We start from the raw sequence: 16021 nt of genomic DNA on the forward strand, positions 1-16021 counted from the left end.
GTAGTGTTGATTGAGCTGCAAAAGAGAATATGCATAACAGTACAGTAGTACTGATATACAGGTAACTGCCCAAATAAAGGAAGAACCAACATAAAGTGTTGTAATAGGGTGTTGAGCCACTACGAGCTAGAACAGCTTCAATGCACTTTGGCATAGATTCTGCAGTCTTGAACTCTATTGGAGGGATGTAACACTATTCCTCCATGAGAAATTCCATCATTTGTTGTTTTTATTGATAGTGGTGGAAAAGGCTGCCTCAGGCCCGGCTCCAGAATCTCCCATAATTGGGTTGAGATCTGGTGACTGAGACGGCCATGGCATATGGTTTACATCGTTTTCATGCTCATCAAACATTCCGTGACCATTTGTGCCCTATGGATGAGGTCATTGTCATCCTATGGGGCATAGCCATGGTAGCCAAAACAATGTCCTGTTCAGCATTTTTATACATAACCCTAAGCATGATGGGCTGTTTATTGCTTAATTAACACAGGAACCACACCTGTGTGGAAGCACCTGTTTTCAATATACTTTTGTGTCCCTCATTTACTCAAGTGTTTCCATTACTTTGGCTGTTGCCTGTATCTTTGTGAGAGTAAGTGAATTATGATTGCATGTGTGTCTGTGTGTGTATACAATAGGCAGGATTCCATTGACCCAGGTTTATGCGACAAAAGCAATGTCGCAAGGATTGTGACGTGTAATGGAAACATAGGAGACATTTTTAAAGACATTTTAAACGGTTCGACAGCGGTGGATTTTTATTTAGTCAAACGTCATTTATTGTTTAATATTATGGTCAAAACACTTTTGAAAAAATGATGATTGCCGAATCATTTTTGAAGGTATGCAAGGAGCGAGATGTCACCTCGTAACTATAAAACACCATTCACAATATGTATCAAAATGTGTATGAGTATGCTGATGGACACCCCGACACCCCTAACCACAGCTCTGGCTGTTCTCTGTGACTGATAGAGGCCCTCTCCTCCCGCTGACATTTTGGCCCTCTCACTACAGCGGAAGTCAATTGAATTTTACGTTATTTTGACTACAGGCCTGTTGTAGAACATGAAGCCTCTAAGCCTGACCCCACCGCTTTATACCCCTGACCCCGACCATCCCACCCCTAACACACTGTCATTGTTACTCCTCACGAGTTCCGGGGTGACTGAGGTAAAATCAAAGAATAAGAAAGAGAGTTAAGACTGTTCCTACCTTCACTCTGCACCAGCACAACCAAGCAGCAGCAAGTGATAATGCAAGAAACACCTAAACTTCCCCTGTTGGCTTCCTACTCTCTCTTTCCCTCTTGCGTTCTCTTTCTATATATCTCCCTAATTATCTCCGCCTCTGCTGATTGACAAATCAATGAACCAGTAAATCATACAAACTACCAATCATATCAATCTATTTCTCTAATCTATTTAGCCATCTACAATATGTAATGAGCCTCGATTATGATGATCAGTGGTGTCAGTTTAGACAATGTTCACAGTAAAAGTGTAGTTTCCAGATGTAAAATGTAAAGTTGTATGAACATGTATAGCCTATTTGACTGAAATAAATATTTTATTGCCTAGTTTTGAGACTACATAAGGCATTTTAAGGCAGCATAGTAACTTCAAAATATAACTCAGAAAATCCTAATTAATTTAGTAAATTAACTTGACCTGATATGACTGTCCCTTGTGGCAAGAAGTGACATCCCAGATAGTCAAATACTAACTAGACAACACATACTAAATGGCTCCTATATAGAGTGCCTTTGGAAAGTATTCAGACCACTTGACTTTTTCCACATTTTGTTACGTTACAGCCTTATTCTAAAATGTATTAAATCGTTTTTTCCCCTCATCAATCTACACACAATACCCCAAAATGACAAAGCAAAAACAGTTTTTAGAAATTGTAGCTAATTTATAAAATATAAAAAACTGAAATATGACATTTACATAAGGTCTCAGATCCTTTACTCAGTACTTTGTTGAAGCACCTTTGGCAGTGATTACAGCCTCGAGTCGTCTTGGGTATGCCGCTACAAGCTTGGCACAACTGTATTTGGGGGGTTTCTCCCATTCTTCTCTGCAGATCCATTCAAGCTCGGTCAGGTTGGATGGGGAGTGTTGCATCACAGCTATTTTCAGGTCTCTCCAGAGAAAGGGGTTTAACTGAGGAGTGGCTTCCGTCTGGCCACTCTACCATAAAGGCCTGATTGGTGGAGTGCTGAAGAGATGGTTGTCCTTCTGGAAGGTTCTCCCATCTCCACAGAGGAACTCTAGAACTCTGAGTGACTATCGGGTTCTTGGTCACCTCCCTTTGGCCGGGCGGCAAGCTCTAAGAAGAGTCTTGGAGGTTCCAAACGTCTTCCATTTAAGAATGATGGAGGCCAGTGTGTTATTATTATATTATTATTCTTGGGGACCTTCAATGCTTTAGAAATGTTTTGGTACCCTTCCCCAGATCAATGCCTCGACACAATCCTGTCTCGGAGCTCTACGGACAATTCCTTCAACCTTGTGGCTTGGTTATTGCACTGGCATGCACTGTCCACTGTGGACATATAGACAGGTGTGTGCCTTTCCAAACCATGTCCAATCAATTGAATTACCACAGGTGAAATCCAATGAAGTGGTAGAAACATCTCAAGGATAGTCAATGGAAACAAGATGTACTTGAGCTCAATTTCGAGTAACATAGAAAAAGGTCTGAATACTTATAAAAATACGGTATCTGTTTTTAGTTTTTATTTTACTTCGCAAAATCTAAAAATCTGTTTTCACTTTGTCATTATGGGGTATTTTGTGTAGATTGCTGAGATTTTTTAAAAATTTTATCAATTTGAGAAAAAGGCTGTAACCTAACAAAATGTGGAAAAGGTCAAGGGGTCTGAATACTTTCCAAAGGCACTGTATTATTGATCTAAAAGCGCAGATTGACTCGTTCATTAAATCAGTTTGATTGAATATAATATGGTTTTATGATTTTGTCGTAGAAATACACATTGTTACCAGTTGTAAATAAGTTCTTAAAATGAAAACGAGGAGGAGACAAGAGTCAAACATGAAAATCATTTCACAAATCAATTGGAAGAAAAAGCCTATCAACATGTCTCAAAATACTTTCTGTACCACATTTTCACATAGAAAGTGTTAAAGAAAAATGATATGATTATGAACTATTTGTTCCATCTGTTCTGAGACAACATTAAACTTGTTTGTGGATCCGCAGGGTATGTGGGTGCCGCGTATTGAGAGACTGGACCCTCCCCTATGTGAGTTCTTTGATGTGACTTCATTTTGGAGCGCTGAGTGAAGCATTTCCCACACTGTGTGCACTTGTAGGGCTTCTCCCCGGTGTGGACCAGAGCATGTCTGATCAAGTTGCACTGCTGGGTAAAACTCCTGCCACACTGTTCACAGGTATATGGTTTCTCTCCGGTGTGACTCCGGAGGTGTACTTTGAGCTCGCTGAAACGCTGGAAGCTCTTACCACAGAAGGTGCAGCTGAAACGCCTCTCGGTGGTGCCGCCTGATCTCCACTGAGTCCTCATTCTCTTCACCATGTTAAAACTACTGTGACTCAGGCTGTATCCAGAGAAGGTGGAGGTGGTGGCCATGTTTGACCCTGTCATGCACTCACTCAATCTCACTGTTGCTTCTGAAGCCCTGTATTGATGCTGCCTTGGCTGTAGAGCTAAACTATTTCCTTCATTATTTGAGTTCAGCATCTCACTGCTCTGTCCCTCTGGCATCTGTTGTCTAGTCTCATCAGCCAATGTCCTGACATGTCTTGTCATGTGTTTTGCTGCACCGAACATGTTAGCATGTGGTTTCCATATAGAAGTGTGAAGCGATGGCCCTACATCATCTGTCATAGTAGGAACAGATGGCAGCCCACTATGAGATGGGACCATTGAGATATTCTGAGAGTACTCTTCTGTGGAATGAAAGGAGAAATCTGGGTGGCCATCAGGGTCAGTGTCTCTGCCTGGATCCACAGAGGTCCACAGCTGCCCAGCAGACTCATCCATTACAAACTGGTCAGATCCTGTCAGGACCGTGGTCTGATCTAACTCCTCCTCTTTCTCATCCTTCACCATCACTAGGTCTAATGAGTTGTCGTCCTCGTCTGGCCGGTGCTGCTCTGTACTGAACACCTCTGTAAATGCGAGCCGGGGTGTTCCTGGTTCCTCTGGACGATCAGAATTGGGGTAATGTTCCACGGAGTCTCTGGGAGATATATTGGGTTGTGTTATGAAGTCCTCATCACAGTGCCGTTGCTCAAAGGATGGTGGTTTCCCAGGCTTGGAACCAGACTCTAATGATTTGGGGGATCAACATAAATGAAACATTACCAAAGACCCATAACAGTTGCAAAACATGACTGCTTTTGAACTGACTGTGTGTCCATGCGCTACATATGCCAGAACACAAAACACCCAACCCCAATGCAGCGATTTGGAACGTGCATACCACCACACCCACACAGTCTTCCATAGACAGACAGAGCAGTACCCCTTATGGTCACACCCACCCTCTCCAGTGATCCTGAGCTCTTCCTGAGGGTCAGTCTTCCACACGTCCTCTGCTGTCTCCTCATCTTTGATCAGTATGGGTTCAGTCTCCACTCTCTGCTCCACATCTGTAGGCTGTAACAGGGACTGAGGTTATTACTCTGGACACACAGCATATCTAACCCTTTTCATACTCATCAATCACACGAAAGCAATAAAATCTCTTGATAATCCAATATCAGAATTGATCATAGATGTCAAATGTGATGTATCACACCTGGGGTTGAGAGTCTTCTTCAACAGCCAGCTCTTCATCTCTGCACTGTGAGCTACTCCTCTGCCTGTTCAAAACAATCTTGACTGGATATGAAGATCTCTCTGATGCCATGGGGTAAAAACCTGGAAAATAATTGTTTTCAATGAAATATCAGGGATAATCACACATTTTTGTCCCCAGTTGTTCCATGGTGCAATCAAATAGCTCTCAAGAACCAAGGGGGCATAGCCAGTTTACAGCCAGTCCCCCTTTTGGGTTCTCAGCTGATGGGCCGAACCACAGCTGGCTCCATATGAACTACAATTCCGATGCGCTGTTTAATCCTAACACACTGTCTACGCAAATATGCCTCACTTGCCATACGGTTTTGGAAACCTTCAGAACATAACTTTTATAAGCGAGAAAGAATCTTTCAACTACGAAAGATACACTTACTCTGCGCAGTTTAGCAAAGTTGCACCCGATTGTTTTCACACACCGCCTCAGCTACAACACATCCTCACCTTGCTAGACACCACCGATCCATGTTTCATTTTCGTTTTGTCTTGATTATTTACACACCTGGTTTCCATTCCATTAATTATGTTCATTATTTAACCCTCTGATTTCCTTCTCTGTTTTGTTGCGTTATTGTTTGTCATGTGGGTTCTCGTTGTTTGTGCTTTAGTTTATTGTATATGTTCCTTGTTGGAATCTTACCATTTATTGAGTAAATCGTGGATTATTACTCAGAACTGTGTCCTGCGCCTGAGTCTGCCTTTATTCAATTTTACCAACGGCCTCACAACTAATGGTTATGATTCATTATTCCTGGTATATACAACTGGTTATGATTCATTATTCCTGGTATATACAACTGGTTATGATTCATTATTCCTGGTAGATACAAAATGTTATGATTGCAGACAGAACCCAGAGAATGGGATGGTGCAATATTGAATTAGTCATATTTTGATAGGGTGCATGCATGGAGATGTCAACGTCAGCCAGAGGTATACCCATGCTGTAGATACAGTGGGGCAAAAATGTATTTAGTCAGCCACCAATTGTACAAGTTCTCCCACTTAAAAAGATGAGAGAGGCCTGTAATTTTCATCATAGGTACACTTCAACTATGACAGACAAAATTAGAAATCCAGTGATATCCAGAATATCACATTGTAGGATTTTTAATGAATGCATTTGCAAATTATGGTGGAAAATAAGTATTTGGTAAATAACAAAAGTTTATCTCAATACTTTGTTATATACCATTTGTTGGCAATGACAGAGGTCAAATGTTTTCTGTAAGTCTTCACAAGATTTTCACACACTGTTGCTGGTATTTTGACCCATTCCTCCATGCAGATCTCCTCTAGAGCAGTGATGTTTGGGGCTGTTGCTGGGCAACACAGACTTTCAACTCCCTCCAAAGATTTTCAGACGGGCCTGGACATGTACTGGCTTAAGCAGGGGGACACGTCTGGCACTGCAGGATTTGAGTCCCTGGCGGCGTAGTGTGTTACTGATGGTAGGCTTTGTTACTTTGGTCCCAGCTCTCTGCAGGTCATTCACTAGGTCCCCCCGTGTGGTTCTGGGATTTTTGCTCACCGTTCTTGTGATCATTTTGACCCCACGGGGTGAGATCCCCAGATCGAGGGAGATTATCAGTGTGCTTACCTATTGCAGATTCAGTCTTCCCAGCCTGGTGCAGGTCTACAATTTTTTTTCTGGTGTCCTTTGACAGCTCTTTGGTCTTGGCCATAGTGGAGTTTGGAGTGTGACTGTTTGAGGTTGAGGACAGGTGTATTTTATACTGATAACAAGTTCAAACAGATGCCATTAATACAGGTAACGAGTGGAGGACAAAGCAGCCTCTTAAAGAAGAAGTTACAGGTCTGTGAGAGCCAGAAATCTTGCTTGTTTGTAGGTGACCAAATACTTATTTTCCACCATAATTTGCAAATAAATTCATTAAAAATCCTACAATGTGATTTTCTGGATTTTTTTCTCATTTTGTCTGTCATAGTTGAAGTGTACCTATGATGAAAATCTATTACCTGTATTAATGGCATCTCTCTCATCTTTTTAAGTGGGAAAACTTGCACAATTGGTGGCTGACTAAATACTTTTTTGCCCCACTGTATACACCTAGCGAACTGAAACGTCATAATACAGCTAGTGCTATCTAAACTTGCGCTGGCAAACAAATCCATTAAATTAGCTACCTAAATGTGAAGTAAACTCAACTGAGGATTAAAAGAGAATGGAGACTTTTAACTGGGTTTAAAAACAATACTGTGTTGTGCTTGTTCACGAAGCACTCCTCACAAGCCGTTTGTATGTTTATTTGTTGGTGAGATGAAACTGCCAAAACGCTGAAAGGTATTATTGTACATCAGAATTGCAACACAAGATTTTATTTTTATTTATTACAAAAAACACAAGGAAGGGGTAACATTAAAGTATTAAAACATGAAGGACAAACAATACAGCATCAAGACACTATCAAACATGTATCTTTCCGTAACAGAGCCATCCTTATGTGTGAGGGTGCGTGTGCATGATAGTGATATAAAATATATGTCATAGTTTCCTTTTTCGTGATCACAATCTTGTGAAACCCGAACCCTCCAAGATCCCCCCCCCCCACAGTTCCCCAATAGCTGTCCCTCAACCATTCAAGACCCCTCCCACAGCCCCCCCGGAAGAAAAAATGAAAAATGAATTTCATTCCACACCCCCAAGAACCCCCCAATGCACCAACAACCAAGATAATGAACTAAAGAGAAAAAAGGAAAAAACAGAAGAGAACAGCAAACAACAATAATAATAAAACAAAATAATACATTTAAAACAAAGGACATCAAGGACAAATGAAATCATAACATCAATGCCAAATGTATATGTTTGTGTGCATGTCTGGCACTATTACCTGTATGTGTGTGTTCTTGTATGTGTTTATTTGAATGAGAGTGTGTGTATATGCATGTGTACAAACACCTACAAGGCATCAGCCTCAGGCAAACCCGGCATTAGTTGTAAAAACACTGCCACTTAGTGTCATTCAAATGTACTTTCATTATGTTTTATTTGGACTTTTTTCCCCCTTTATCTTTTGACCATTATACTCTCTCTACCAACAATCAGCTTCCCTCAGCCCATCCCATCTATCTCTGCTGGTCACCCTCAGCTTCCCTCAGCCCATCCCATCCCAACCCTCAGCCCATCCCATCTATCTCTGCTGGTCACCCTCAGCTTCCCTCAGCCCATCCCATCTATCTCTGCTGGTCACCCTCAGCTTCCCTCAGCCCATCCCATCCCAACCCTCAGCCCATCCCATCTATCTCTGCTGGTCACCCTCAGCTTCCCTCAGCCCATCCCATCTATCTCTGCTGGTCACCCTCAGCTTCCCTCAGCCCATCCCATCCCAACCCTCAGCCCATCCCATCTATCTCTGCTGGTCACCCTCAGCTTCCCTCAGCCCATCCCATCTATCTCTGCTGGTCACCCTCAGCTTCCCTCAGCCCATCCCATCCCAACCCTCAGCCCATCCCATCTATCTCTGCTGGTCACCCTCAGCTTCCCTCAGCCCATCCCATCTATCTCTGCTGGTCACCCTCAGCTTCCCTCAGCCCATCCCATCCCAACCCTCAGCCCATCCCATCTATCTCTGCTGGTCACCCTCAGCTTCCCTCAGCCCATCCCATCCCAACCCTCAGCCCATCCCATCTATCTCTGCTGGCCACCCACTTAGTGTTTCTACGCATCACATATCTTTCAACTCTGCTATGATGTTTAACGTACAATTTCAATCTATCTAATCGAATAGAATCTACAGATTGCGTGTTGAAGATAAATACTTTTACGAAGATTATTAATATATTATTAATTGACTGACCCGGTCTCTCCAGATCGCCTAACAGTACTATTTCTAGGGTCAATTGTAGATCAATGCTAGTTATTTTCAGCCATTCCTGAACCTGAGACCAGAAACAAGCTACCTGAGGGCAATACCAAAAGAAATGGTCTATTGATTCTGTGTCCTCACAACAAAATCTGCAGAGCTTTGATGATTTTATGACCCAAATATTCAACATTTTGTTGTTGGCAAGAATTATATGTAATAATTTTAGCTGAAAAGCACAAAGTTTTGAATCTTGCGTTGTTTTATATATCAACTCATACACCCTGTACCATGGAATCAGTACATCAAAAATCTCTTCCCAACTATTTTGCAATCTGTATGGCACAGTTGTCAACATCCTGGTCCTCAAATGAAACTGGTATACTTTCCTATTTATGCTATTTTTATTCCTCCGCCAGTTTTGATCCTTTATATTGGGCAAACAGACCAGTTCCCTACTTCCTCCCGCTGCCACCCGCCTCCTCCATTTTTGGGGCAATGCTGTAATCAATTGGTTGTACTCTTGGATTGAGCAGACCTTCCCGTACAATTCTGATAACTCCATGAAGGACATAACTCTACCATTACAATTTACAATATCATTTAAGAACAAAATACCCCTTTCAAACATCTTTCCCATAAATACAGGTATTTTATCAACCAGCACATTTAATTCAGCCATAATATTTGTTGTAATATTTGTTCTATCTTTTCAGGGGGATGAAATTGAAATTTTAGCCAGCTATGCAATGCTTGTTTGAAAAAGACAGATACTTTGAAAAAAGTATAATTTTCAATTAATCGAAAATGAGACATGGCAATCTGCACAAAGGCAAAAAGGCCATTTTTAAACAATGGATGAGCTTTTCTTATTAATCTACTTGAGAACCATTTAGGGTTCAAATAAAACTTTTGAATGAGTGAAGCTTTTAGAGGGAGGTTTAGTGCTTTTATATTTAATCATCTCAACCCACCCAATTCATATTCATTATATAGATAGGCTTGTTTTATTTTGTCTGGTTTAGCGTCCCAGATAAAGCAAATGTTTTTTTGCTCATATGATTTGAAAAACAAATCATCAGGACAAGGCAGCGCCAAAAGTAAGTGAGTAAACTGAGATATGATTAAGGACTTAATCAGGCCAATTTTTCCATATATAGACAATTATTTACCTCTCCATGGTTGCAGGATCTTGTCTATTTTTACAAGTTTTCTATTGAAATTCATTGTGGAGAGCTTATTTATATATTTTGTGATATGAATACCCGAGTATGTCTACTTCACCATCAGCCCATTTTATAGGTAAGCTGCAGGGTAATGTAAAAGTTGTATTTTTTAAGGGTCCAATAGATTTTAGTCCAGAGAGTACAGAAAAGTTATCTAGATTTTAATGAGACATTGCAGGGATCTAGCTTGCGGACTTGACATAAGACTTGAGTCATCGGCATACATGGACACCTTTGTTTTTAAGCCTTGGATTTCTAATCCTCTAATATTGTTTTTAGATCTGATTTTAATAGCTAGCATTTTGATGGCAATAAGAATAGATATGGTGACAGTGAACACCCTTGTTTAACTCCTCTTGACAATTCAAAACTCTCTGAGCAGGAGCCGTTATTTACTATTTTACACCTGGGGTTGCTATACATTCTTTTTACCCATTTTATTTACACTGCTCAAAAAAATAAAGGGAACACTTAAACAACACGATGTAAATCAAAGTCAATCACACTTCTGTGAAATCAAACTGTCCACTTAGGAAGCAACACTGATTGACAATACATTTCATATGCTGTTGTGCAAATGGAATAGACAACAGGTGGAAATAGGCAATTAGCAAGACACCCCCAATAAAGGAGTGGTTCTGCAGGTGGTGACCACAGACCACTTCTCAGTTCCTATGCTTCCTGGCTGATGTTTTGGTCACTTTTGAATGCAGGTGGTGCTTTCACTGTAGTGGTAGCATGAGACGGAGTCTACAACCCACACAAGTGGCTCAGGTAGTGCAGCTCATGCAGGATGGCACATCAATGCGAGCTGTGGCAAGAAGGTTTGCGGTGTCTGTCAGCGTAGTGTCCAGAGCATGGAGGCGCTACCAGGAGACAGGCCAGTACATCCGGAGACGTGGAGGAGGCCGTAGGAGGGCAACAACCCAGCAGCAGTACTGCTACCTCCACATTTGTGCAAGGAGGAGCACTGCAAGAGCCCTGAAAAATGACCTCCAGCAGGCCACAAATGTGCATGTGTCTGCTCAAACGGTCAGAAACAGACTCCACGAGGAGGGCCCAACGTCCAGAGGTGGGGGTTGTGCTTACAGCCCAACACTGTGCAGGACGTTTGCATTTGCCAGTGAACACCAAGATTGGCAAATTAGCCACTGGCGCCCTGTGCTCTTCACAGATGAAAGCAGGTTCACACTGAGCACATGTGACAGACGTGACAGAGTCTGGAGACGCCGTGGAGAACGTTCTGCTGCCTGCAACATCCTCCAGCATGACTGGTTTGGCGGTGGGTCAGTCATGGTGTGGGGTGGCATTTCTTTGGGGGGCCGCACAGCCCTCCATGTGCTCGCCAGAGGTAGCCTGACTGCCATTAGGTACCGAGATGAGATCCTCAGACCCATTGTGAGACCATATGCTGGTGCGGTTGGCCCTGGGTTCCTCCTAATGCAAGACAATCCTAGACCTCATGTGGCTGGAGTGTGTCAGCAGTTCCTGCAAGAGGAAGGCATTGATGCTATGGACTTCCCCGCCCGTTCCCCAGACCTGAATCCAATTGAGCACATCTGGGACATCATGTCTCACTCCATCCACCAACGCCACGTTGCACCACAGGCTGTCCAGGAGTTGGCGGATGCTTTAGTCCAGGTCTGGGAGGAGATCCCTCAGGAGACCATCCGCCAACTCATCAGGAGCATGCCCAGGCGTTGTAGGGAGGTCATACAGGCACGTGGAGGCCACACACACTACGGAGCCTCATTTTGACTTATTTTAAGAACATTGCATGAAAGGTGGATCAGCCTGTAGTCTGGTTTTCCACTTTAATTTTGAGTCCAGACCTCCATGGGTTGATAAATTTGATTTCCATTGATTTAATAAGAATATTTCATTCATTCAGATCTAGGATGTGTTATTTTAGTGTTCCCTTTATTTTTTTTGAGCAGTGTATAAGAGAATTACCGAAATTTAAAAAATTCAGGCATTTATAAATAAAATCCTGTCTTACTTTATCAAATGCCTTTTCAAAATCCGGTATAAATACCATTCCTGGCTTCTTAGATGTTTCATGATGTTCTATTATTTCTAGTAGTTGTCGTATATTATCTCCAATGTATCGTCCATGTAAAAAACCTGTCTGATCAGGATGAACAATACCTGGTCAAATCCTTTTAATTCTGAGTGCTATGCATTTTGCTAGTATTTTTGCATCACAACATTTGTTCAAGCCTAAAATGTTAGTGCTATGCATTATGTTTCAGGCATGAATCTTCTTACGATACTAACAATTTTCATATTGATTTTATTATGATCTTAATGATACATACGTTCAACCTTTTGGCAGGTATCTCGCTACATAAATGCACCTCAGGTGGCAGCCAGCTTTGTGAATAGACCACAATATTTAACATTTCCATCTATTGCAGGGATGGGCAACTTTGATGTGGTGGGGGATACAAAAACTCTGAACTCATAATGAGGTGCTGCAGTGGCTGGTGGGTCTGCGTATCCACATCCACACATGCAGTTAGCATCCTCTACCTCATTCCGTCAGTAGAGGATGCCTGGTTATTCTTTGAAAGTGGTTTCCTCACCATCTTAAATAAGCATGCCACTTTCAAAAAATTTAGAACCAGGAACAGATATAGCCCTTGGTTCACTCCAGACCTGACTGCCCTTGACCAGCACAAAAACATCCTGTGGCGTACTACATTAGCATCGAATAGCCCCCGTGATATGCAACTTTTCAGGAAAGTTAGGAACCAATATACACACGCAGTTAGGAAAGCAAAGGCTAGCTTTTTCAAACAGAAATTTGCATCCTGTAGCACAAACTCCAAAAAGTTCTGGGACACTGTAAAGTCCATTGAGAATAAGAGCACCTCCTCCCAGCTGCCCACTGCACTGAGGCTAGGAAACACTGTCACCACCGATAAATCCACGATAATTGAGAATTTCAATAAGCATTTTTCTACTGCTGGCCATGCTTTCCACCCGGCTACAGTCAACAGCCCAAGCCTCCCCATTTCTCCTTCACCCAAATCCAGATAGCTGATGTTCTGAGAGAGCTGCAAAATCTGGACCCCTACAAATCAGCCGGGCTAGACAATCTGGACCCTCTCTTTCTTAAAGTATCTGCCGACATTGCTGCAACCCCTATTACTAGCCTGTTCAACCTCTCTTTCGTATTGTCTGAGATCCCCAAAGATTGAAAAGTTGCCGCGGTCATCCCCCTCATCAAAGGGGGTGACACTCTAGAACCAAACTGCTACAGACCTATATCTATCCTACCATGCCTTTCTAAGGTCTTCGAAAGCCAAATTTAACAAACAGATCACCGACCATTTCGAATCCCACCGTAACTTCTCCGCTATGCAATCTGGTTTCCGAGCTGGTCATGGGTGCACCTCAGCCACACAAGGTCCTAAACTACATCATAACCGCCATCGATAAGAGACAGTACTGTGCAGCTGTATTCATCAACCTGGCCAAGGCTTTCGACTCTGTCAATCACCACATTCTTATCGGCAGACTCAGCAGCCTTGGTTTCTCAAATGACTGCCTCGCCTAGTTCACCAACTACTTCTCAGACAGAGTTCAATGTGTCAAATCGGAGGGCCTGTTGTCCGGACCTCTGGCAGTCTCTATGGGAGTGCCACAGGGTTCAATTCTCAGGCCAAGTCTCTTCTCTGTACAAATCAACGATGTCACTCTTGCTACTGGTGATTCCCTGATCCACCTCTACGCAGATGACACCATTCTGTATACCTCTGGCCCTTCTTTGGACACTGTGTTAACTAACCTCCAGACGAGCTTCAATGCCACACAACTCTCCTCCCGTGGCCTCCATGCTCTTCAACCGATCGCTGCCTAAACCTGCCCGCCCGTCCAGTATCACTGCTCTGGACGGTTCTGACGGACAGTTCTGACTGAATATGTGGACAACTACAAATACCTAGGTGGCTGGTTAGACTGTAAACTCTCCTTCCAGACTCACATTAAGTATCTCCAATCCAAAATAAAATTTGGAATTTGCTTCCTATTTCGCAACAAAGCATCCTTCACTCATGCTGCCAAACATACCCTTGTAAAACTGACCATCCTACCTATCCTCGACTTCGGCGATGTCATTTACAAAATAGCCTCCAACACTCTACTCAGCAAATTGGATGCAGTCTATCACAGTGGCATCGTTTTGTCACCAAAGCCCATATACTACCCATTACTGCGACCTGTACGCTCTCGTTGGCTGGCCCTCGCTTCATACTCGTCACCAAACCCACTGGCTCCAGGTCATCTATAAGTCTTTGCTAGGTAAAGCCCCACCTTATCTCAGCTCACTGGTCACCATAGCAGCACCCACTTGTAGCATGCGCTCCAGCAGGTATATTTCACTGGTCACCCCCAAAGCCAATTCCTACTTTAGCCGCCTTTCCTTTCAGTTCTCTGCTGCCAATGACTGGAACGAACTGCAAAAATCACTGAAGCTGGAAACTCATATCTCCCTCAATAACTTTAAGCACCAGCTGTCAGAGCAGCTCAAAGATCACTGCACATGCACATAGCCCATCTGTAAATAGCCCATCCAACTACCTCATCCCCAAACTGTTATTTATTTTGCTCCTTTGCACCCCCAGTATCTCTACTTGCACACTCATCTTCTGCACATCTATCACGCCGGTGTTTAATTGCTATATTGTAATTATTTTTGCCACCGTGGCCTATTTCTTGCCTTATCCTACCTCATTTGCACACACTGTATATATATATTTTTCTATTGTATTATTGACTGCATGTTTGTTTATTCCATGTTTAACTCTGTGTTGTTGTTTGTGTCGCACTGCTTTGCTTTATCTTGGCCAGGTCGCATTTGTAAATAGCCTACCTGGTTAAATAAAGGTTAAATAAATTTAAAAAAATGCATTTTTTTTGCCATAGGGTGGAGAGAAATGTTTGGCGTTTTTAATATGATATATGAGCGAGAGTGACAAACAAAATCAATGCAGATTCCATCGGCAATTCAACCATGATTACTACAAGTTTATACAGGCTCTTATGGAAAAAGATTGCAGTCAGAGTGCAGTATAACTGTAGTTAGAATGCGGTATAACTGCAGTATGCTGCAAATGCTGTGAACAAAATAGCACTTTTTTTTACTGCAGTAATTTTGCAGTTCAACTGCAGTTATTCTGCAATTACTGCACACAAAATACCACAGATGACAGCAGTTACTGCACTTTTACTGCAGTTTCAAAACTGCAATCTTCTTTTCTAAGGGTTAGACTGACATAAGATAACTGCTGATGCACAACTCAATTTCACCTTGTGTATTCTACTATTCTAACTCTTCAACAGTAAATTGACAGTTGACAGCAGTTACTGCACTTTTACTGCAGTTTCAAACCTGCAATCTTCTTTTCTAAGGGTTAGACTGACATAAGATAACTGCTGATGCACAACTCAATTTCACCTTGTGTATTCTACTATTCTAACTCTTCAACAGTAAATTGAGACCCCGCTAGTTGCCCATCCCTGGTCTATTGAATGTGCTAGCAATCAAATTACCATGAATAAGACGTCATCAACTACCTTTTCTCCTGACTCGTTGTGTTTTCTTCAGCTCGCTCTCCATCACTTGACACTTCCTTTTCAGTAAATCAATATCTCGCTGGCTTTGGGTCATTTCCAAACGTATAACAGCACAGCTATCATCTACACGTTGGTTTATTTCTGCTACAGCTGCTTTAGCTAAAACCTCCATTAAGGAGACCAACTGCGCCTGAAAATTGCAGCTGGCCATCTTGTTCAGCCAGTATTCTCTGTGATAAAGTAAATAGTCTACAAATCTCGAGCCAATGTGCAATAAACAATCCGTTAATATCAATTTATCACACTATGGTAAATGTTATTTGCCCAATTTGGCATTTGTTAAGAGATCGATTGAAGCAATAGATGTTGATCAATTCCAACAATGTTCAAAAGGAGATACGTGCGCAATCGCACTTCCGTTCAACTTGTGACGTAAGTATTTATTACCGTAAATATGAGACCGCAAAAGCCCTTCAAAATGGGCAGAGTTTAGCACTGGCAAGTGAAATACCAAAGTGTATAGGACAGCCATATCT

At 42.3% G+C, this 16021-nt stretch overlaps 1 protein-coding gene across 1 annotated transcript; it reads right to left on the minus strand.

Annotated features, from left to right (window-relative positions):
- Positions 1-2956: 2956 nt before the first annotated feature.
- LOC124009171 (zinc finger protein 263-like) lies at positions 2957-15898 on the minus strand. Its single transcript, XM_046320727.1, has 4 exons — positions 15486-15898; positions 4794-4915; positions 4537-4651; positions 2957-4320 (listed from the first exon to the last, which is right to left on the minus strand). The coding sequence occupies exons 1-4, from the start codon at positions 15694-15696 to the stop codon at positions 3179-3181; spliced, it is 1590 nt and encodes a 529-aa protein (XP_046176683.1). The 5' UTR covers positions 15697-15898; the 3' UTR covers positions 2957-3178.
- Positions 15899-16021: the final 123 nt, after the last annotated feature.

Source organism: Oncorhynchus gorbuscha, linkage group LG22 (assembly GCF_021184085.1).
Source record: "Oncorhynchus gorbuscha isolate QuinsamMale2020 ecotype Even-year linkage group LG22, OgorEven_v1.0, whole genome shotgun sequence".
In the NCBI taxonomy this organism is placed as follows: domain Eukaryota; kingdom Metazoa; phylum Chordata; class Actinopteri; order Salmoniformes; family Salmonidae; genus Oncorhynchus; species Oncorhynchus gorbuscha.